Source organism: Oryctolagus cuniculus, chromosome 3 (assembly GCF_051225735.1).
Source record: "Oryctolagus cuniculus isolate XC-2025 breed Fujian yellow rabbit chromosome 3, ASM5122573v1, whole genome shotgun sequence".
NCBI lineage: Eukaryota > Metazoa > Chordata > Mammalia > Lagomorpha > Leporidae > Oryctolagus > Oryctolagus cuniculus.
Genome location: NC_142869.1, coordinates 14,884,658 through 14,908,451, shown reverse-complemented (window position 1 = coordinate 14,908,451; position 23,794 = coordinate 14,884,658). Strand labels below are relative to the sequence as shown.

The 23,794-nt window shown below is 44.5% G+C and overlaps 1 protein-coding gene across 4 annotated transcripts in view; it reads right to left on the bottom strand.

Annotated features, from left to right (window-relative positions):
* The window catches only part of FAM124B (family with sequence similarity 124 member B), a 186,545-nt gene that overhangs the window by 141,612 nt on the left and 21,139 nt on the right, over positions 1-23,794 (bottom strand). The window contains exons 2-3 of one of the 4 annotated variants that reach the window (XR_517161.5): positions 16,093-17,642; positions 11,078-11,749 (exon numbers count right to left, since the gene is read on the bottom strand). The exons of 1 other annotated variant lie outside the window; for it this stretch is intronic. Coding sequence is in view for 2 of the 3 variants with exons in the window: in XM_002712505.6 (XP_002712551.4) it covers positions 16,992-17,642 (651 nt within the window). In the remaining variant the exon portion in view is untranslated. Of the gene's footprint in view, positions 1-11,077; positions 17,643-23,794 lie in introns of those variants that run through there. 2 more of the 4 variants (XM_002712505.6, XM_089328965.1) reach the window with 2 other exon arrangements.

Sequence of the window (23,794 nt, the reverse complement as noted above, 5' to 3'; positions counted from 1 at the left end):
ATTATGGTTTTTCATAATGACTGTTCTAAATTGCATTTCCACCAACTGTGTGAGAAGGCTCACTGTTGGTGGGAACATAATTTAACAGTCATTATGAAAAACCACATGGCAGTTTTTCAAAAAATTAAAACTAGAATTACCATATGATCCACCAATCCCACTACTGGTTATACAGCCAAACAAATGAAAGTCACTAGTTGACGATATACCTGCATTCCCATGTTTATTACAGCAAGATTCACAATAGCCAAGAAATGGAAGCAAATTTACCAGATAAAGAAAAAGTGCTGTATATCAACAATGGAGTGCTACTCAATCCTAAAAAAGAACAGAAAATAACCATTTGATTAATTTTAAAAATAACCTTTATTCTTCAAGATCTCATCTCCTTTAAGAAGAATCAAGTATATGTGCAATATAAATAACAGAGAAAACTATGATCATTAGAATTACAGAGCTATAAGGAAAGCATGAGATGGCAGGAAAATGGGAAATTCATTCTAGGAAAAAATTTGCATTATTGATGCAATCCAACATTTTTGTCTTCTCTCATGTGTTCTACATTTCTTTATTCTACACAAATCATCCTTTCAGTGGTACTTTAGAGATTTATAAACACTTAAAAATTAGCACTTTCTTGATTAACTCAAGTATATCTTTGCCACCTGATAAGAATTTTGTGCTCCAATAAAACAAATTATGAATCTTCGTTGCTTACAATTCCTTCTAAGAGAGAAATGAAGCTTTGGAACTTGTTTATACTTGGAAAATTCAAATAAATACATGGGCAACTTGTGTTTGGTTGCCAACTAACCTAGCCTAGTGAAAATCTAGCAAGCTGCATGCCTGTTTGGCATAAAGTAAGCTAACAGTGGAAATTGCCATAATATTTAGGAATGTGTTTTAGCCTTCTGTTATATAATTTGCTTCCATGCATTGTCACTTTTTTCACTTAAAAGTGGGTTTTTTAAAGATTTTGCTTTTTTTTTTTTTTTTTTTTTTTTTTTTTTTTTGGACAGGCAGAGTGGACAGTGAGAGAGAGAGACAGAGAGAAAGGTCTTCCTTTGCCATTGGTTCACCCTCCAATGGCCGCCGCGGCCGGCGAACCGCACTGATCCGATGGCAGGAGCCAGGAGCCAGGTGCTTTTCCTGGTCTCCCATGGGGTGCAGGGCCCAAGCACCTGGGCCATCCTCCCCTGCACTCCCTGGCCACAGCAGAGAGCTGGCCTGGAAGAGGGGCAACCGGGACAGAATCCGGTGCCCCGACCGGCACTAGAACCCGGTGTGCCGGCGCCGCTAGGCGGAGGATTAGCCTAGTGAGCCGCGGCGCCAGCCAAGATTTTGCTTATTTGAGAGGCATTAAGAGTGATTTTATGATGGGTAAAAGATTACATAAATGAGGATCTGCTTAACATGACTATTAGTCAGCATCAGCATATTTCTGTGACGTAAGGGAGTCATCTTACATGGAATTGCCGCAGTGATATTTGATGCATGATTTCTAGGTAGTCCCACTGAGAGTTCTTCAAGAGGCTCCTACTCAGGGACGGTGTCTTTGCTGCCATTTTGCAGTTGTTGTCTTTACTTATGTGTACAAATGGCCTAGGTGGGGCTACTGCTTTCTGTAACTGGCTCCTTCCTGCTGTGGCTGTGCAAGCATTCCTATGGCCCCCTAGAAGTCTGTATGTTGTCCATGTGGAAATCAGCAAAAGGGCATCCTTCCTCCCAGATCTCAGGTGCCACCTCTGGGAAAGACTTCTCACAAATATAAATGCAAAGATGCTAAGCTGATGAAGGCAGTCCCTCAAGTGGGCAACCCAGCCTGCACAGACCATAGGACGAGGTCAAGGACACAGCTGTAAGAGAGAACTGTGCCTTCCTTTTTTATCTGAGTTGACACAGTCTGTATATATGCTATTTGACAAACAGGCTGATCTTTTGCAGCTAATAATAAGGGGTCAAAGTTTACATTTATGACTTAAGATTCTGTGTTATTCCAACCACAACCTCACTTCATGTCATTTGTACTCTGATCATCTTTCTGAACCACAGCAAAAAGAATGCAGTTTGTACCAGCACAATGGAAGCCTCCCTAGTCCTCAGGATAGCCATGCTGAGTTCTGCTTTTTATTTTTACATCTTTTGTCCTGTCTTTCCAATATGGGACACAATTTATTAAGAAAAGAACAAGACTAGAAAAAAAGGGCAGAGTAGACTTTGGAGTGCAGAATAATGCAGAGAGCACTTCTATAGGCATTAGTGGAAGCCCACACTCACCAAACCAACTGATGAGAGAAAACAATGCATTCTATTACAAACAGTAATAGGGAGATTTATTCTTCAAAATTACCTACCTGCTAATATCCTCTGAGAAGTCAAAGATATAGGATTTCAAATGTGCATAGATTAACAATATTTACCTTTTATTTTTAAAAAATTGAAATATTCTATAGTCTTTGAGTCACATACTTGAAACCTGTGTTTCTCGCACCTTTCCCCTCACCAAATATACACACACACGTATACATGCACACACATATATACACACTCTCCAATTTGGTGGGATTGGAGGGTGGCAAAATATGAATAGCCTCATAGACACGCATCATTTAGCAGGACCTCATCTCCTTGTGTTTCTATGAAGAGTTGGGGACTCTGATGTATTCGTTTCCCAGGCCTGTTGTTACCGCAAACGTAATGACCTTAAGCAACATGAATTTGTTATCATCCAGTTCTGGAGGTCAGAAATCCAGACAGGGTCTAAGGGGGCTAAAATCAAGATTCTGGTAAGGCTGCCCTCTCCTGGCGGCTCATGGGAAGACTCTGTCTCCTGGTCTCCTTTTAATTCTGTGCAGCTCCTGACTGCCTTCCCATCACAGCACCCTCTTCCTCTTCTGTAGTCACATTGCCCTCGGCCTCACTCTTACAAGGACAGTTATGAATACAGTTGGGACCCATGGGGTAATCTACAAGGATTGCCCCATCTCAAAACCCTTAACTTAATCACATCTGAAAAATCTCCTTTGTCACACAAAGGAACATCCAAAATTTCCAGGAATTAGGAATTGGGTATCTTTGAGGGACATTTTTCCACTCACTACATATGATGAGGTCATAAAAAGCCCAAACTCTGTGAGCCAGGTGGCCTGGTACTCACTGACGGGTTATAGATATGATTTACGGGCTGGCATCGTGGCTTACTAGGCTAATCCTCCACCTAGCGGCGCCGGCACACCGGGTTCTAGGCCTGGTCGGGGCGCCGGATTCTGTCCCAGTTGCCCCTCTTCCAGGCCAGCTCTCTGCTGTGGCCCAGAAGTGCAGTGGAGGATGGCCCAGGTGCTTGGGCCCTGCACCCCATGGGAGACCAGGAGAAGCACCTGGCTCCTGGCTCCTGCCTTCGGATAGGCGCGGTGCAATGGCAGCAGCACGCCAGCCGTGGCGGCCATTGGAGGGTGAACCAACGGCAAAGGAAGACCTTTCTCTCTGTCTCTCTCTCTCTCACTGTCCACTCTGCCTGTAAAAAAAAAGGAAATGATTTACATTCTCTTTGATTCAGTTTCCACATTTGTTGAGTAAGGACACACACACCCTCCCTCTTTGTTTATTTACCCTGAGGATTAATTCACATACACACACCTTGTATGGTTGCTGTGAAGATTAAATTCATTAATATGAGGGTGTTTCAAACAAGTAGAGAAAGTAGAATTAAAAGATAACTTGGTTTGGGTTCAAAAATTTTTGAAATCCATGCACGGTTTTCTCAAAATATACATTTTCCATGAAGTTCTTCAAAATTCCTCACAGATGTAAAGATCTTAGAATTTGAATTGTACACTTAATAAACATCTTACCACCTTAGACACACTGAGCGCTCATCATGATCATTATCCTAAGAAGTGTGCACCCCATAGACACACACATGCACACACACATGCAGGCTTTATTTATTTATTTATTTATTTTTGACAGGCAGAGTGAACAGTGAGAGAGAGACACAGAGAAAGGTCTTCCTTTGCCATTGGTTCACCCTCCAATGGCTGCCGCGGCCGGTGCGCTGCCACTGGCACACCACACTGATCCGAAGGCAGGAGCCAGGTGCTTCTCCTGGTCTCCCATGGGGTGCAGGGCCCAAGCACTTGGGCCATCCTCCACTGCACTCCCTGGCCACAGCAGAGAGCTGGCCTGGAAGAGGGGCAACCAGGACAGAATCTGGCACCCCGACCGGGACTAAAACCCGGTGTGCCAGCGCCGCTAGGTAGAGGATTAGCCTAGTGAGCCGCGGCGCTGGCTACGCAGGCTTACTTTATCGTTTTCTACTTTAATTCCATGTCCACTGCTAGTAGGCTCTGGCTCTGCTGTCTTTTCTAAACCCCTTGTCTAAGATGCTCAGGACGCAACACTTCTCCCCATGGCCACCCTCCTACCAAGCACCAGGAACTTGGTTCAGCTCTTGTCACACTGATCAAAAGGTGATGGGACTATGACCACAGTCATTGGCCACTGAGAGTGAGATCTTTGGGATCTTGGCCTGATCCATTTTCCTGTTCCAGCTCCTGGGATTTGATTTTGTCCTGGCGGCCTCTAGGTTTTCTTTCCCCAAGTCTTGCCCCACCTGCATGACAAAATCGCCATGCACGGACGCACACTGCATTTCTCCTTCAAGGTCTCTCACAGGACAGAGCCACACCACCCAGTGACTCCCAGTGTAGGACGTGCTCATCCTGTGACAGCTGAACTGTCTGGATCTTCACATGACCGTGACCCAAGGGCAAGTACACAGAGACCCTGAGCTAAGTGATTGAAAGAGGCAGAGCCTTGCCTCTTGGAAAACTGAGGGTCAGGCAACTCCTTCTTAATAAATGTTAGAGGCTCTAATGACAGCCAATTTCTGGCTTCTCCCCTTGATGTGCTAGAAATGAGGGAACTGTTCTGAGCCTGTGTGGCGGCTGGGAGGATGTTAGGTTATTACCTTCCTATTTTCATCCATTTCTGTAGGCTTTGTGCAGAAGTAGCCCTATGAAACCTAATAAAGGCACAGAAACTCATCATCTTAATTTTAGCATGAGAGAGATGTGCCAGCCTGTGGCCTAACTGAAGGGTTCCCTACATATTACAGCCAAGTGGTGGTATTCACTCAAATACCACTTAAGTCACCATGAAGTCACTTTTTCAGGCTGCATAAAACTACCTAGGTTAATTATACTTTTGCCTGTTCCAGAAATAATGCTTACCACAAAAGAGGGAATTTTTCCTTAGGAAGCCAACTTCAACTGCCTCATTGGTCCATCTCCTTTTTATATGCAAACTGCAAATACTCACAAAGTTAAATTATACTTTAAATTACTTCAGAGTCACCCAGACTTCCATGGGTGTTACTGAAAGCAAAAGCTGGCCCACATCAGTGTGGCAAAAACTGATGAGTCACCCTTAAAAGAGGTGATTGGCTCACTAATTACGTATCCTGAGTGTCTGATCTGGTCTGGGTGTCACTCCTTAGGCTCTCATTCCTCTGGTAGATTTTCTTGGTAGGGCAACACTGACAAAGACATTTGTGCTTTTCCACTGGGGGACCATTTTTGTGGTATCTGCAGGGCTCTTTAAGACTTGCTCATTTAGCTCAGCAATGTGCAAAGTAATTGAAATCCGGCTCTCTGGTGTACATTGACAGCCTTATTTGAAAATGGGAGAACTTTTGTCTGGTGAGAAAACTGCAAGAATCCATTGAACTCCCTCTGGTACCTAAGGAGGCAAGTAGTCCCTCAGTGCCTGTCTAGCATCGTGCAGCTGATAGCTTGTTGGAGGCTGCTTGGAAACCCTGCCCACATACACAGGATGAGCAGCCAGCCCCCCCCCACCACCACCGCTGCGGCCTTCACTGCTGTCTTTCAATTGCTTTTTCACCTGCCAAGTGTCTTGATAGAAATTACTCCATTCATATTGCTTCCCAGTAAGGCTTTCAGACTAATGAGGCCATCGCTCGGGTGGCAGAGCATGCTCATGATGAATTCCTTACATAGTAGACTGACAGCAGTTGAGAACAACTTCTAGCCTCCTACTTTTCAGTCTACTGGGACCAGTTTGACGTCCACTGAAGGCTCCCATTCTCAGTTATTCAGAGAAAATTTACAAAAATAACCGAGGAAGGTGCCTGACATGAGCAAGAAGAGTTAGACTGAAAATACAAATGTTTCAAGACTCTGGCAACATGTGGTTTGATGGTTGATAGCTTCACCTGAATTTGATACGAGAAAAATATTGGGAGGAAAGGTAGAAAGTCAAGAATATTTACAGGGAGGGAGGGTTTAGTGGGAAGAATCACTAAATTCCTAAAGTTATATTTATGAAATTTATACTCATTAAATAAAAGATTTCTTTGGGAAAAAATAAGAAAGATTATTTACAGCTAGTCAAGCAATACACGGGCTGTGTTTATGTTTGCCTTTATCTATTATTAATTCCTAGGGTAGTATCTGGCCCGATATTGGGCACATAAATCTTATTGCTCTGAGTTGTAAGGCAGAAATGATTACATGGAATAGTGAAGAACAGGCCTCAGAGGGCAGGTGGTAAAAACAGGAAGAGAGATTCATATGAGGGGACTTCAAAATGTTCAAGGAAGAGTGGAATTAAATGATAATTCAAGTCTTCCATGAGCTTCCTGATTCCCCTCATATATATCCAACACTGATTCATTGGTTAAGAGCAGCACCGGATTTATGGATAAAGTGCTGATAGGACACATTCATGGAGATCGAGGCTTTTGTTCTTCATTTCAGTCAATAAACACTGATGTCTACTCTTATTAGAGTATTGTGTTAGGACTTACAGACAAGGTTATGACAATGACGGGTCCTGATGCTGATGGAAGAGGTGTTGCAATGGAGCAGAATGTACAATGGACAGGCTTAACACAAATAAACAACTAACCCAGCAAGGATCATTTAATTATAGGGCTTGGTAGCGGGTTGAAGGGTGGCCACTCAAAAGTTATATCTTCGGGCCGGCGCCGTGGCTCAATAGGCTAATCCTCCACCTTGTGGCGCCGGCACACCGGGTTCTAGTCCCGGTTGGGGCGCCGGATTCTGTCCCGGTTGCCCCTCTTCCAGGCCAGCTCTCTGCTATGGCCAGGGAGTGCAGTGGAGGATGGCCCAGGTGCTTGGGCCCTGCACCCCATGGGAGACCAGGAAAAGCACCTGGATCCTGGCTCCTGCCATCGGATCAGCGCGGTGCGCCGGCTGCAGCGGCGGCCATTGGAGGGTGAACCAACGGCAAAGGAAGACCTTTCTCTCTCTGTCTCTCTCTCTCACTGTCCACTCTGCCTGTCAAAAATAAAAAAAAAAATAAAAAAAAAAGTTATATCTTCGTCCTAAACCTCAGAACCTGGGACACCAGATTATTTGGAAGAAGGGTCTCTGCAGGTTTACTCTAAATTAATCATGTTGAGATGGGCTCATTCTGAGTTAAAGCAATGAGCCCTAAATCTAATGACAGGTATCCTCAAAGAGAAAAGAAAACCCAAAGAAGATGGAGGCAGAGGCCTGAGTCCTGCATTTGAAGGACTGTCTGGGTCCATAAGAAGCTGACAGAGGCAGGGAATTCTCTCCTTCAGCCTCCAGGGGAGAGGAAATCAACAGCCTCCATTATCAGTGAATAATTTTCTCTTGTTACAAGCCATAAAATGTGTGATCATTTATGACAACAGCCCTGGGACACTCACACAGGTTCTCAAGGAAATAAAACAGACTGATGGGTGTTGTATGTGGGAAGCCTCACCTTGCCAAAAGGCAGCTTCTTTGACCAGAAGCCCACATGCAGGTCCTTGTCCCAGACAAAGTGATAGGTCCAGAAATCACCACGTGATTCAGGCCTGCCAATCAGAGTCTTCTCTGAGAATTTTCTTTTCGGAAGAGACTTCCTGTCCACAGTGGGGGCTAAATTGTGAGTCTGAGCAATGGTTCGCTGACATGTCTTTTTAGGCACATGATCCAATAATCTCCTTCTTCCTTTTTGTCTAAGTTATTTCTCGGTCTCTCTTACTTGTAAATAAAAAGGCTCCAAGTCCTTTTCTGGTGACCTTGGCCAAATCACTTGTAACCCATAGGTTTCCTTTTGTCTAGCTTCAACAATTATGGGCGCAGACCTGCTTCTCAGAAGGCATCCTCCCTCCCTCTCAGCCTGCTTTCCTCAGAGTAAGAGCAGGTCCTCTTAGCGTCACAGCCCAGAAGATGAAGACAGAAGCAATTCAAAAAGAGGAAAAAGAAAAGAGGAAAAGAATCAAAGCCATGAGAACTTCAAAGAGACACTGAACCCCCAAATGAAATAGCCGAATCTTTGTTTCTCCCTTTGAAAAGTCAGTTCCTTAACACAGTGCCCCAATTTTGCCCTTGGCCTTAACCTACAACCGTGCTTTATGGACAATGGCCTCAGTTATTTTGTGTAAAAACAGGACTGATGCTGGCTGATTCAAGCTGAGAGTGCGTTTGTCAGAAGACTAGAGAACTGGGCTCAAAAAATGCACAAGAACAAAAGGAGGATTAACTGGCAGAATCACAACCATAATCCAGCCACGGACCCAACTGAGTCCAAAGGCTCCACTGTGACTATGGCCAGAGACAGATACCGCTTCCTCCCTGGAGCCAGAATGCTGCTGGCCACCTCCCCCATCCTGAAGAAGCCTTCTCATCCAGGCATGTGAGTAATGTGAGTATTACAATGACAGAGGAGAATATCTGATTGGCCAAGTATAAATCACTGAGCCTAAGTTAGACGAGATGGGAATGGGACCTCCTTCAGTGGGCTCTGCCTCTCGACAAAACTCCTACAGGGAAATCTCCTAAACATAAGTGAATTTTAAACTGCTACTAATATTTAAATTATTTTCAAATATCTGCTCTTGGAGTGACAGAATAAAAAGCTTAGCTAGTCCCTCTGTAATTCCTATTGTGCCGCGTCAGCGCCCTCTCGTGACAGAGTAACGAATGGGACAAAAGCAAAAATACAACCCTATGAGAAGTCCTGCTGAATTCAGTCCCACTTAATTTGGTGAGCTAGACCGCTGCACAAAGAAAGAGGAAAATGACAAAATGCAGCTGCAATGTTGAGAGACATATAAAAAGGAACATGACTTGTAATTGGCTGTTAGTTGACTCAGTCATAAACTGTGCTCACACGAGTCAACCAGCCCTTGTGATGAGAGCAGATAAGTCATTTGTGCTGGGAGTCCTGAGTGTGTCGCTTACACAAAGAGCAAATCTGCCCTTTGAAGCCCCACAGTCCCAAACTGCCTCCTCTGAGCTGCACCGGGGACTCCTGCAGTGAGCCTGGCTGGCCTGAGCATGAGAGCCTGGATCAGCCTGCAGACTGGCACATGGAATCTGCTTGTGGAAGGAATGGAGTCGCACAGACCTTGGAGAGAGTTTCAGGCAGAGCGGGGCTGCATGAACAATGAGCAATGAAAGGTGTGCAGTGAAGCTCATTCCCTGGGGGGAACACGATGAGGAGGGAGTCCCTTGGAATAGGTTTGCCATCAATAGGCAAACAAGGAAAAGTACTCAGCTGAGAGGTGGAGGAAAGGCAGGTAGAGAGGGGGGCCATCTGGAGTAGACGCAGAATTTGGAACATGGACAGAAAAGAAATGGTTCATGTCTTTTGGTCTGAATACTTGTTCCCTGCAAACTTCCTCTGTGGAAGCCTAACCCTTAACGTGGTCGTATTGGAAGACCTTTGGGAACTGGTTAGGTCATGAGTGTGGGGTCACTGTAAGAAGAGACATCAGGGCCCAGCACTGTGGCATAGCTGGTTAAGCCACTGCCTATGATACCAGAATCCCATAGGAGCACCAGTTTGAGTCCCAGCTGCTCCACTTCCATGCTAATACACCTTGGAAAGCAGCAAAAGATTCCCCAAATGCATGGGTCCCTGCCACCTACCTGGGAGATCCAGATGAAGCTCCTGTTTACTGGCTTCGGCCTGGCCTGGCCCAGCCCCAGTCCCAGCTATTGTGGTCATCTGGGGACTGAACCAGCAGATGGAAGATCTCTCTTTCTCTCTCTGTCTCTCCCTCTCTTTCTCTATAACTCTGCCTTTCAAATAGATAAATAAATCTTATTTTTAAAAAGGAGAGAGAGTGACATCAGGGAGTTGGCTTTCACACACCCCCACCCCCAGGCCACCTCACCAAATGAAGGTGCAGCAGCAGCTGGTTCCCTTAGAGCCAGGAAAAGGACCCTCACTAGAGCCTCGCCATGCTCACGCCCTCATCTCAGATCCCCAGGCTCCAGAACCGAGGGAAATAAACAGCTGCTCTCAGCCACCCAGCCTATGGTGTGCTGTACAGACGGGTTCTAACCTTGGGAATCTACAGATGGAAGCCCCCTCCGTGCCCCTGTCTCCTGCTGTGTGTTCACTGAACAGAACGTTCATAAAAGCATCTACCCTAGTTCCCGCGCTGGACTAGGGCTGGGTGTAGCGGCTACTTTAGTAAGGAACGGCTGAACAAGTACCCTGCAGCAGGGACTTGAACCTGAATCTTAAATGACAAGACGGAGTCCCCCCCCCCCCCCAGATGGAACGTTTTGGCGATGCTTGAGGAGCAGAAGAGAAACCAGAGCAGTGTTGTTCTCTGAGTGCTCAGACTGGAGACAGAGTGGGCACCATCCCAACACTGAGCTCCCCCTTCTTGCGCCCCAGGGCGAAGATGTAGGTGGTTAGAGGCAGGCTCCAGCCGGCCAGCTTGGATTCTAGTCCTATTTACTCATTATGCAATTCTGAGTTAGGCTGTTGACCTCTCTGTGACTTGATTTTCTCATCTGTAAAATGGGCCTAGCACCTATCTCACAGGACTGTTGTGAAGATCAAAATGCCAGGGAGAGTGTCTTGCATACAGGAAATGCCACTCGCGTCTGCCCTCATCATCAGGTTGGATTAATGTCATTGTCTCCCTTTGAGGATTATTGCTCTTGAAAGAAACAGTTCAGTGTGACTGTTGATTTCTCAACAATGTTGCAGTGGATTCATTTCTGAGAGGAGCAGCGTGGTGGGGGCAAGAGGCGCGGAGTCACCACACAGACCCCAGGAGTCGGGTGAAAGCAGGCTTGAGACGAGCAGCCCACAGACTCGTTTATTACAGTTGGAACCACATCTTATATAGGCAAGACCAGCCAATCTGGTCAAGGGGCGGTCTATGCCCCAACCAATCACAGCCTGTTGCCAGGCAGGCTCCGTTGCCAGGTGGGTTTCAAAGCCATTCCTGGGTAACTGGCACTCGCTTGCCAGTGGCCACCTTGGCATGGCCTTCTCATTCCACCACATTTCCCCCTTTTTATTTATTTTTGAGCAACAGGAGGCATGATTCTTGGCCATACCATTGTTGACCCCATTCCCATGTGGTCTCCGTAGGCAGCTGTGCCTGTCTTAGGTTGTCCCCCGGGGATCTTGTCATTGACTAACCAGAGCTCAAATCGAGAGACCACAGGATTGCTTGCTCAGATAGGGGTAGGAATGAGGAACAATGGTTATCAGGAATGGCATGACTGCACACAGGCTGTGGGCCATTTGAGTGGCTGACCAGAGTTAGTGGGGTATAAAACAGTAAAAGGTATGGCTATGGGCAGTTCCTCAGGGTAGGATGATAGGGCAGGTGCATCTGCTAACAAGGCGGAGTCTTGGTCTTGTTCAGCTGGTTCTGGTTGGCTGTCGGTTGCAGGCTTGCTGTTTCTGGCTGGTACCCAACTGGGCTGTTCCGCATTCTCTGGAAAGACACAAGCATATCCTCGACCTTTGGTTAGCAGAGGGTGTGGTCCTTTCCATTCTCCTGTCAGGGGTCTTTCCAGGTCATCAAAGAAGGAGGTACCTTTCTCTGAAGGGAGGAGCTAACTTCCACTTTGACTATGACCTTGTCTAAATATGATCAGAGTCGGTGAACTCAAAAGGCTTCCACAGCCTTGGCAACTCATGACAAGAGCCTAGGGTGATTACTGAGGCCATAAGCAAGAGTGTCAATTTGTTAAGTCAACAACAGGAGTCCCTGTGCACTTACTCCTCATGTAGGATCTCTGTCCTTAATGTGCTGTACATTGTGATTTAATGTTATAACTAGTACTCAAACAGTATTTTTCACTTTGTGTTTTGATGTGGGTGCAAACTGTTGAAATCTTCACTTAATATATGCTAAACTGATCATCTGTGTATAAAGAGAATTGAAAATGAATCCTCATGTGAATGGAAGGGGAGAGGGAGAGGGAAAGGGGAGGGTTGCAGGTGGGAGGGAAGTTATGGGGGGGAAGCCATGTAACCCATAAGCTGTACTTTGGAAATTTATATTCACTAAATAAAAGTTTAAAAAATTTAAAAAAAAGAAAGGAACAGTTCAGAACATCTGGGACAGAAGTGGGATCTTTGAAACTATCTCTTTCCTTCTTACATCTTCCACACATCAGGCAGACTCTCTGGAATACTGTGCTTGTTGAACAACACATCTGAACACACAATGAAGGCAGAATGAAGGTTTTATGAACTTGAACCCTAACGACATGCTGCGAGGGCCACCCATGTCCTTTCTTTTCCTAATGCAGGCTACAGCAAATTTTAAAAATTGCTGTTCTGAGAAAGGCACAGAACCATCTCCGATCTCAGAGGAAGGTTTAGTGGTGTGAAAGGAGAAGGCCACGGGAGGAGAGAGTCATGATGGGAAAAGAAAAGGAAAGAAAAAGAAATGGAGGGGTAGGGGGAAGGAAGGAGTCGCAGGAGGGAGAAAGGCCAGCGCACGCCGGCTGAGAGAGGCTGCAAGGCAGACAGCGCTGACTTGATGGATCGGTGAACACGTTCTGCAACAGGGCCATAACATCCAGAGTTTTTCATCAACAGAGAATGAGGTGTATGCTTTGCAATTCTGATTTCTCCCTTCATGTTTCCCTGGCCGTTCTCTGTCTTTCTGAGATGGCACAGTGGGGTCTTCACATCTGCGCCACTTCCGTGCACAAGCGACTGGCCTCACTCATGGTCCAGGAGTGATTGACAGGACATGAGCACCTGCAGATGCCACAGGGAAGCCGCTATGGAAGTGCCAGCTGTACCCCCCTTTGTGAATCAAGATGGACCCATCTCTTCCTGTCTACACCCCGCCTCCCAGTCGCACATCCCTTGCTCTCCACCAAGCAACAAATGTTTGCAAGTTTCTAAATATTGCTTTCTGTTCATATTTAGCAGTGTCCAAATAATGCTTGTAAAAAGGTGTGAAATACAATTCATAAGGTGAAAGAGAGCCAAGCAACTATGAGGAACTGCATTCAAATACACCCATAAAGAAAAATAAAATAGTCTGATCACCATGAGACTCTCAGATTTAAAAACTGACATTTTATATTTTAGGAAATATCATATAATTATAATGAAGTCTGATTAATCTGATAAATTGTATTAAACTAGTTCATGGCTTATTCCTGTTGCATATCCTGTTGAACTTCAAGATATATTTGACTACTTATTGTGTATAACTTGCTTATTAGATATGGAACAGAAAACAATTGTCACACTGGTAAAAATTTTAGAAAAATGGATTTACTTTTTTTCAAAAAAAATCATCCATTCTACCTATTCTTAAAATTTTTATTTACTTTATTTTTATTTACTTGAAAGGCAGAGAGAAAGATAGAGTCAGAACCTCCTGGTGGTTCACTCCCCAAATGCCTACAAGAGCCTGGACTGAGCCAGTCTGGAATTCAATCCAGGGTTCCCACATGGGTGGTAGGGACCAAAATAACTGAGCCTTCCGCACTGCCTTCTAGGGTGCACATTATCAGGAAACCAGAATGGGAAGCAGAGTTGGGTCATGAATTCAGGCACTCCAATGTGGGATGTTGGCATCCCGAGAGATATCTTACCTGTTATGTCAAATGCCCACTCCTGGATTTATTTTTTTAGTGGTCTCATTGATATTACTAAAAGTTATTTTGTAAAATAATCTTTGTTGTCATGACATTGTCAAACTGTTCATCTGAAGGGCCAATTGTATTAATAATACAATATAACAATAAATACAATAAAATATCACACTTAATAATAATATCCAAATGCTTTCATATGCATAATCTTGATTCTCCTAACACCTATTGTTACAGTAGATAAGACAACAGAGGGTTAGAGAGTCTGACAAGTTCAAGATCACATAAACAGCAAACTGAAAATCTGAGACCAAGATCTGGGGCTCTCCCACCCAGTTCATGGTATTTCCAACTCATTGTGTCGTGAATTGTATTTCTATGTTGAGTAGGATAGAGTATGGGACATTTAAAGAGTATATTATTTTAAAAGTCTCTTTTGTATGGTACTCATTCAAATTTCTTAATATTCTTTATGATTTCCATGTACTTAGAGTCTTACCCCTGTATTATGTCAAAGAAATATAAACAGCATTTAACAAAAAATGTGGGAAGGGAATTCAAACTTCTCCCTGTCATGATTTTAAGGTAACTAAATAGTTCAACTGAAATAAGACTTCCATTACTTTTTTGCTGACATTTTGGAAAGCCATACCAAAATTGAATTCTGTATTTCATTTTATAAGATCAACTTTTGATCTGCAAGAGACAAATAAAATAGAAATGAGAGGGGTCAGCATCATGGAATAGTAGGTTAATCCTCTGCCTGCAGTGCCCACATCCCATATGGGCGCCAGTTCTAGTCCTGGCTGCTCCACTTCCAATCCAGCTCTCTGCTATGGCCTGGGAAAGCAGTAGAAGATGGCCCAAGTACTTGGGCCTCTGCACCCACATAGGAGGATTGGGGGAAGCACCTGGCTCCTGGCTTCAAAATGGTGAAGCTCCAACTGTTGCAGCCATCTGGAGAGTGAACCAATGGAAGGAAGACCTTTCTCTCTGTCTCTCTCTCACTGTCTAACTCTACTTCTCAAATAAAATGAATAAAAATCTTTTTTTTAAATTTTTTTAAAAAAGAAATGAGAATATATGTTTTAAGGACAAAAATAATTCTAGAAATGCAGAAGACTTGTCTTTGTCCGTGGGTAACCCTCCTCCATTTCTACCCCTTGTGCTAGGCAGGGCCCCCAAATTCAACCTGGTCTTGCTTCCACAAGATGCATTCAGGCTTGATATATGCTTCTCCTCAGCCAGGTGTACTAAGTACCCAGGTCTCCAAAAGACCCCACTAAGTCAGAGTTCATATGTGTAGCATCTGTCCTGGAGAATGAAGTCCATGGAGTTTATAAATTAACTGAAACACACAGACTTCAGACTTTTAAAAACATGCATAGAGGGGCTGGTACCATGGTGTAGCCAGTAAAGCTGCTGCCTGCAGTGCCAGCATCCTGTATGGGTGCCAGTTCAAGTCCCAGTTGCTCTACTTCTGATCCAGCTCTCTGCTATGACCTGGGAAAGCAGTAGAAGATGGCCCAAGTCCTTGTGCCCCTGCACTCATATGGGAATACTTGAAGGAAGCTCCTGGCTTCTGACTTCTGGTAGGTGCAACTCCGGCCATTGTGGCCAACTGGGGAGCGGACTAGTCATGGAAGACCTCTCTCTCTCTCTCTCTCTCTCTCTCTCTGCCTCTCCTTCTCCCTCTGTAAATCTTTCAAATAAATAAATAAATCTTAAAAAAAAAAGCTGGTATTAAAAAAAAGTGGCCTAGAGGTTAGTGCTATGGCACTACAGGTTAAGCCACAGCCTGCAATGCAGCATCACATGTGGGTACCAGTTCTAATCCTGGCTTCTCCACTTCCCATCAACCTTGGAAAGCATGAGCCCTGGAAAGCTGTGGAAGATAGCCCAAGTACTTGGGCCTCTGTATCCACATGGGAGACCTGGATGAATCTCCTGGCTCCTGGCTTCTGTCTGGTCCATCCTTGGCCATTATGACCATTTGAGGAGTGTACCAGCAGACAGAGGACCTCTCTCTCTCTCTCTCTCTCTCTCTCTCTCTCTCTCTCTCCCTGCTTTCCAATAAATAAATAAACCCTTAAAAAAGTAAAAGTTGGCAGAATAGATATTCCTTAGTGGTAAAATCATAAACATTTTTTGGATTGGGTGGCCACTGCATGTATTTGGACCATATACATGTATTTGGACGAGAATAAAATACCTGGTTCAATCCTAGGGATTCAATAAGTAGGTACTGAGTAGAGCGTGTAAGTGAATGAATGAATGTTGCAGAGAAACAGGTGGATTCAGACACGCCCGAGGAATGCAGTCCTGCTCCAGCAGCCCGACGAGTCCAATCTCCCGGCCATGCTCAGCAGAGCTCTTGAAGTATCCCATTACCCTTGTTCCTCTCGGGTTTGTAATGAGAGCCCCTGCCCTCTTCAGAGAAGGGCAAAAACAATGAGAAATGGAGGGAGCAGGAAGGAGCCTAGCAATCACTTGTAACCCCATTCTCTGGCTGCCAATGTTTCTGCTCATTACACAAGAAAAAAACTGTTGACAATTTTCAAAACACTTTGCATTTTCACTCATTTTAGATGCAAATAACTTTAAAGGCAAAATCACAAGAGGGTGTGTGGTGAACAGGGCCTAGTTATCAAAGGAGGCCACATAAACATTAAAAAGCACTAAAGAATAAACAGTCCATGCTGTCCAGGGGGATGAGCTATGCAATCCAAGGAAAAATTAAAACCAAATTACATCCACTAATCAGTCTTGCAGAATACATCGATTCATTTGCATGCAATGCAATTGTCTTGATAGGTGCTGAACTCAACACATCCAGCTGGGTCAGTGGGCCTCCTGGGAGCACAAGTGTTGGGCACTCTTTGCCTCTGCTGGTTCTCCCTCTTATGACTCTGATGGCAAATAAAGAACCACTCCCAGCATCTGTGTAGACTTTGAACATTTGAAATGAAAGCAATATGGATCTGTGCACGGGGCGCATTCAGGCCCCCTCCAATGAATAAGAAGCCGGATGATGTAGTGTCAGTGCCCCATTTCTAGAATATTCTATCTGATCTTTTTTTTTATGTTTCAAAAAGCCACATTTGTTTTATGCTATATAAAGAATTCTTCCTCTTCTTTCTCTGCACCCTGGCCTGGGTGATGAAGGGAGCACTTTGAAATGATCTTCCTGGCACTTGCATCCCTTGGGCCAGCAAATGCCAGGGAGCTAACTCTTTCCTTTAGGACTCTGCTGTTTGGAGAGGGAATTTCTTGTAATGAAGAGGCTTGCAAACAGGGTGGTGACTGGTTAGTCTGTAAATCCTTTGAAAATCTGCCCAGGAAAGAGTTTCTAGACTCAGAATTGATGGTGGTGAACCCTGTATCAACATTTGTCTCTGCCTCCAACTTCTGAAAGCTGTTTTCCCAGTTGAGGTCCTTCATTCTAGCCCCATGTTCAAGGTGGGGAGAAGGCAGATGTAGCCGGGTGCCCATGTCTGGGCTGCTGGCCATTGATGACTGGCTGGGGCCCTTCCACAAAGTGCCACCAGGATTGTCTGATGCTGGACTCCCACCAGGCTCAGGGAACTCCACAGAATGCACCCCCAACCTCCTGCCCCGGCTCTTCCGGCTCCTTTGTTCCAGGGTTCTTCTTGAAGAATCAGAGGTCAGCCTGGAGCTCTGGGGAGTCATATCAGCTTCTGAGATGCCATCCACAAAGGAAAGCTCACCTTGCCTAACATCAAACTCTGGATTCACCTGGACCTGTCAGACAAAGGAAGGAACAAAATTTGAAGCACTTGTTGCACTAAGTGCCTGCAGCAAGCCACGCCTTATGCACTTCCCGCCATGCCTACAGCAGATTTCAGCAAAGTTGGTCAAATTGAATAAAAGTGGCTACGTACAATCTGATAATGAGATATATAGCTAGCATCAGCTCTGAATAGCTCTCTCTTTGACTCCCTAGATTGACTGCATGACAAGAGTGAGGCTGTGAGAATCAAATTACCACTAGACAATACCATTCTTCTGGTAGATCAAGACGTAAAAACAATGCAAAGACATTCACAGATGTTATTCCATGACCTTACGCCATGTCGGAAATGATGCATTACCAACCAAGCAAAAATAAAACTAAAAAAACCATGAAAAAATGTGATTGTAGTCAAGATAAGAATTGGAACAAGAAGAATTCAATCTTCAAAATTTGGTAGTCCTACTTTTAGATCATGCTAACAACATGTCTCTTGGAGTATTCCAGGACATAGGGCCACTTCTGACCAGCTTACAACTTGTCCCTTTTGAAATTTTTATTTATTTATTTATTTTTATTTATTTGGCAGACAGATAAGGAGGCAGGGACAGACAGAAAGCGTGTGCCACTGGTACGCTTCAGAAATGCACACAACAGCCAGGGCTGGATAAGGTCAAACCTAGAAGCCCAGAACACAATCCAGATCTCCTCCATGGGTGGCAGGGATCAAATTACTTGGAGACATCATCTTCTGCCTCCAAGGGTGCACATTAGTGGAAAGTTGGAATTGAGCAGAGCTGGAGAGCTGGCACTCAAACTCAGGCACTCCATGTGAGATGGAGGGGTACTTGCAGTGTATTAATCACTGCGCCAAATGCCTACCCCAGCATCTCTTTAAAACCAATATTGGGTTTTTTTTTTTTATTTTTTGACAGGCAGAGTGGACAGTGAGAGAGAGAGACAGAGAGAAAGGTCTTCCTTTGCCGTTGGTTCACCCTCCAATGGCCGCCGCGGCCGGCGCACCACGCTGATCTGATGGCAGGAGCCAGGTACTTATCCTGGTCTCCCATGGGGTGCAGGGCCCAAGCACTTGGGCCATCCTCCACTGCACTCCCTGGTCACAGCAGAGAGCTGTCCTGGAAGAGGGGCAACCGGGACAGAATCCAGCGCCCCGACCGGGACTAGAACCCGGTGTGCCGGCGCCGCAAGGCAGAGGATTAGCCTAGTGAGCCGCGGCGCCAGCCCCAATATTGTTTTAAATTTGGGGATGTCATATATTAAGAGTATAGGCCTAGTATTGTGCAGAAAAACAAAAGGGGGGCATTGCTTGTGTGGTACCTCTGATGTTCTGTCCCATAACAGTCACTCTGTGCTTCCAGAATTTCAGGCCTCACTCAGCAAACACCTGCCCTGCAGGTGACCACACTCTCCTTGCATGATACTTTTTCATTCTGGGAGTCTTGGGAGCTCCATGTCTTAGTCTTCGCACCATACTCTTCCCAAGAAGATTTCTAGAAAGGATAACTCTCTCTATGTTGTTAACAGCCCTTGAAAATCAGTAACCATGTTCCTGTCTTGCTTGGCCCAGTCCTTAATCAAATATCCCAAAGAATGGTACAAAAAAAATCTTTAAATCTTCAAATGCATATTATTAAATAAAATAAGTCAATCTGATAAGGCTACAGACTGTATGATTCCAATGCTATGACATCCCAGAAAAGGCAAAACCATGGAGAGAATAAAAACCTAAGTGCTGGGGTGTGGATGAGGGGAGGATGTGACAAACAGGCAGAGCTCAGAGGATTTGCCAGCACTTAATGACAGGTCCATGTCATTGTACATTTGTCAAAACCCATAGAATGCACAACACAAAGAGTAAACCCTTGGGGCCAACTGTGGACTCTGGGTGGTAATGATGTGTCCATGCAGGTTCATCTGTGACAATCAATGCATCTCTCTAAGGAGGGTTGTTGACAGGGAGGTTGTGTGTATACAGGGTCAAGGGATATATGGAACTGTGTGTACTTCCTATTTAACTGGGCAGTGAACCTAATACTCCTTCAGAAAACAAAGTCTATCTAAAGAGTGGAAGAATAAGTGTTTTATTTCTATTTCACAGGCTAAGAAAACAGAAATCAGGATAGTCAGAAAACAGATGTAGAAATGAGGAAATAGCCATATGCACACACATCCTCTGTCTGTATTTCACTTATATATGTTCTCCTCTCAATATTCTCTGATATGAAATGGTGATGTGACTATTACCAAACTGCAAAAACAAAACAGCAACAACACAGGGCCTTCTGTTGCTTCTTTTAGAACTCAGCAAATATTCTTTGTGAAGGTTTATTAATAAATATCTGAGCTTTGCTGGCCAGATGGTCTTCATTACATCTTCTCAACTTTGCATAAAACATGAAATAGCCATAGACAATTCATAAATGAATGGATAGCTGTGTTTCAGTAAAACTATTTATGAATCCTGAATTTCTAATCTCATGTAATTTTCATGTATCATAGTTTTTCCCACCCAATTAAAAATGAAAAGCCATTCTTAGATCTCAGAGCCTAATTGGCAAACAAATGCTTTAGATCAATGATTCTCATGCCCTATCTATCATTTATCTATCTATCTATCTATCTATCTATCTACCTATCTCTTTCTATTTATATCATAAGAACTTTTTTCAAAACAACATCTTATGTGGAATCCCCAAATACAAAACCATCTAATTAGAGCTGTGCAAGGGGCTTAAGCACAGAGGTAGCCCTGCTTATGGGCCTCCCTTAATTCTTCCCATCTCCCTCCCATTGTGGCAGCTGATGTCCCATCCCTGGGTCCCTAGATCTTTTCAGAACATAGTTTGAAAACCACTAGAATCTCTAAATACTCCCTCTGGACCAAGCCAGTTCTCTAGAGAGCTGCACACATCTGACCCCACTCCCCCAACACAGACACACTTCTCTGGGGCCACACCTGAGCACGATGCTTCGACCTGTGTTAAGGAGAACTCTTGTCAGCATCAGAAACTCTGGTGGGGATGCTGATGAGAAAATGAGTGCTGCACCACAAGATGTGCCCCTTGTGGAAATTCGTAGCAAAAAGGTATCTCCCCAAATTTTGCTGCACTTTGGAATCATCAAGAACTGTTAAATCCTCCTCATCCCTCTCCCCCACACATACTGGTGCCCAGGTCTCTCCCCCGATTATTCCAATACCATTAGCCTGGATTGTGACATGGACATTAAGAATTTTTTAATCTCTCAGTGATTCTAATGTGCGGCAGAGTTTGAGAACCACCGTCATGGGGTCAGGAAAGGTGTGCTTGGAGTTATCATCTTGTGGTCTTGTGGGCTGCTCATCACCACACACAGCTGACCTCCTGCCCCACATCTCTGTCCATATTTCTGCCTACTTTCACTCTGCTATCCTTCTCTCTCTCTCTCTCTCTCTGCCCCAATCCCCCCTCCCCTCCTTCTTGTTTTCTTGCCTTCCTTCACCCTTCCTTCCCTCTATTTCCTAATGTTTAATAAAAATGTCTTGTGCCAGGTTGAGTATCCCCTATCCAAAATTCTTGGGACAAGCAGTATTTTAGACTTGGGGATGTTTTTCAAATTTTAGACTACTTAAATACACCTAATGGAATATTTTGGTAAAGAGTTCCAAGTCTAAACATAAAATTTATTTACACTTCATACACACCTTGTACACATAGTCTGAAGGCAATTTTAGACATTATGTTTAGTGCACCTGTGTTTTGTCTGCAATCTGTCACATGAGGTGGGACATAGAATTTTCCAATTGTGGCACCACATCATGGTTCAAAAAGTTTCAGATTTGGGGGCATTTTAAATATTTGAATTTTGGATTAGGGAAGCTCGACCTGTATATAAAAGTGGTAATTGTTCACTATAAAAATCATTCAATTGTTCAAGTATATAAAGTAAAACATAAAGGCTTCCCCCATCCCCAAAGTCTCACTCTCCAAAGAAAGCTGTTTGTTTATCCTTTCCAAACTAGAAGGGGGCAGTTTATTTCCCAAATAGAGGCTGGGATCTCCTATCCCCTGGAGAAAAAAAATCCATGAGTCCCTCAAAGGAGTGAACTGTCATTGTTGCCTGTTAGTGAACCACCTGACATTGCTTTATTGTTTTCCACCTTTTTTTTTTTCTTTTGACAGGCAGAGTGGACAGTGAGAGAGAGAGACAGAGAGAAAGGTCTTCCTTTGCCGTTGGTTCACCCTCCAATGGCCGCCGCGGCCAGCGCACTGCACTGGCGCATCGCACTGATCCGAAGCCAGGAGCCAGGTGCTTCTCCTGGTCTCCCATGAGGTGCAGGGCCCAAGCACTTGGGCCATCCTCCACTGCACTCCCTGGCCACAACAGAGAGCTGGCCTGGAAGAGGGGCAACCAGGACACAATCCGGCACCCTGACTTTGAGTCAGTGAAATCTTTTTCTTCTAGAAACGTAAACAGGCATGGTTATTTCCATATCAAGAAATCATTCAGGGTCAGCATTAGAGCATCCACTCTGGAGATAAAGATCCATACATTCAACTCTGGGGCTCTCATTTCATTTGCTGTAAGTACGAACAGAAAGAGAAGCTTGAGTAGTTTGCTACTTGCCACCTAAATCAATCTCAGATCAGAATGAGATTAGTCCTGAAGCCACAACTAGAGCTTGGACATCTCCGGGCAGCTGGAAAGTATCCTCGTAAGCCTCTGGAGTCCCTCCATGTCCCCTTCACTGGACCTTGTCTACCTTAAAATGCTCCACCTCTCAGCGCCATAAGCACTCTCAGGCCACCTGCTCAAGCACTCAGTTATCTCATTACAATAGCTTTTCAGCACAACACCTCCACTCCCTGATTTCTCCCTCTACCTCCTCCTGTCTTCACTGCTTCCATAGCCAATTTGAGTTCAAAGACTATCATTTTGGTCACATCCTTGCCAAAGACCTCCAAATTGCCTGCACTATTCCCATTGTGTTCTAACGTCTCTTGGAAGCTCTCAGCCCTGGATCCATCTGCCTACCCACATTTTCCAAATTGGTGCCCATGATACTGAGGAAAAGAACATGGCTGTAAAGGTTCGTGCTGCCAGGAGTGTGCAGTGTCCACCTTTGACCAGGTTAGTGCTACTGTTCCGTTTTCTTAGCAACCTCTCCATTCACCACAGTGGCTGTCTCAAGCCTTTTGACCTATCCTGAAGCCTTTGATGGCATAATCTGCCCCTCCCTCTTGCATCAGATAGTCTAATGCAAGAAAACACCAACTCTCTGTTTATTAGTGCCATACACACCTGCAGCTTCACCTGTGCACAGGGGCAATAACCAGGTTGTGCTGTGAATTGATCACCTCCTGCATTTTTGGTGAGTCCAACATGGCATTATTCATTTTCTGCCATTTTACTCATTCATGTCACCATCCTGCCTCAATGACTCCCTGCTCTTCTTAAGATAAAACCTAAGCTCTTTAATATGGTCCAGTCTCAGTGGGCATTTGGACCAGTAATTATAACATCACTTGAGGTATCCACATCTCATATCCAAGTACCCGGGTTTGAGTCTCAATGCCACTCCTAATTCCAGCTTCCTGCTAGTGCACACCCTGGGAGGCAGCAGATAATGGCTCAACTATCTGGGTCCTCACCACACAAGTGGGAGACCTAGATCCTGGCTTCTGCCCAAGTTTGTAGTGGACATTGAGGAGTGAATTGGCAGATGAAAGATCTTTATCTGTCACTCTGCCTTCCAAATCAATCATTTAATTAATTAATTAGTGCTTTTTCAAAAGAAATTCTGCCTTTAAATATAATACAGATGGCCAATCCCATCCTCCTGACCTATCCTACTCCAGTCCAATAATTTATCACTTTCTCTCTTGCAACCCCCACATAGCAAAATTGAACTTTCAATTACTTGAACATGACTTGCTTTTTCCTAATGACAGGGTTTGTCTATAATATTCCATCGAATTGGGATAGATCTCTTCTTACTCTGTTTCCTTAAAACTACCCACAGTCAGCTCAAAACTTAGACATAATTTCTTCTTGGAAACTTCATATCACCCAACTTCTCCATATCACCCAACCCAACAGGTAGATGCCTGTAAGCATTTTTTAAAGATTTATTTATCTATTTGAGAGGCATATCTACAGAGAG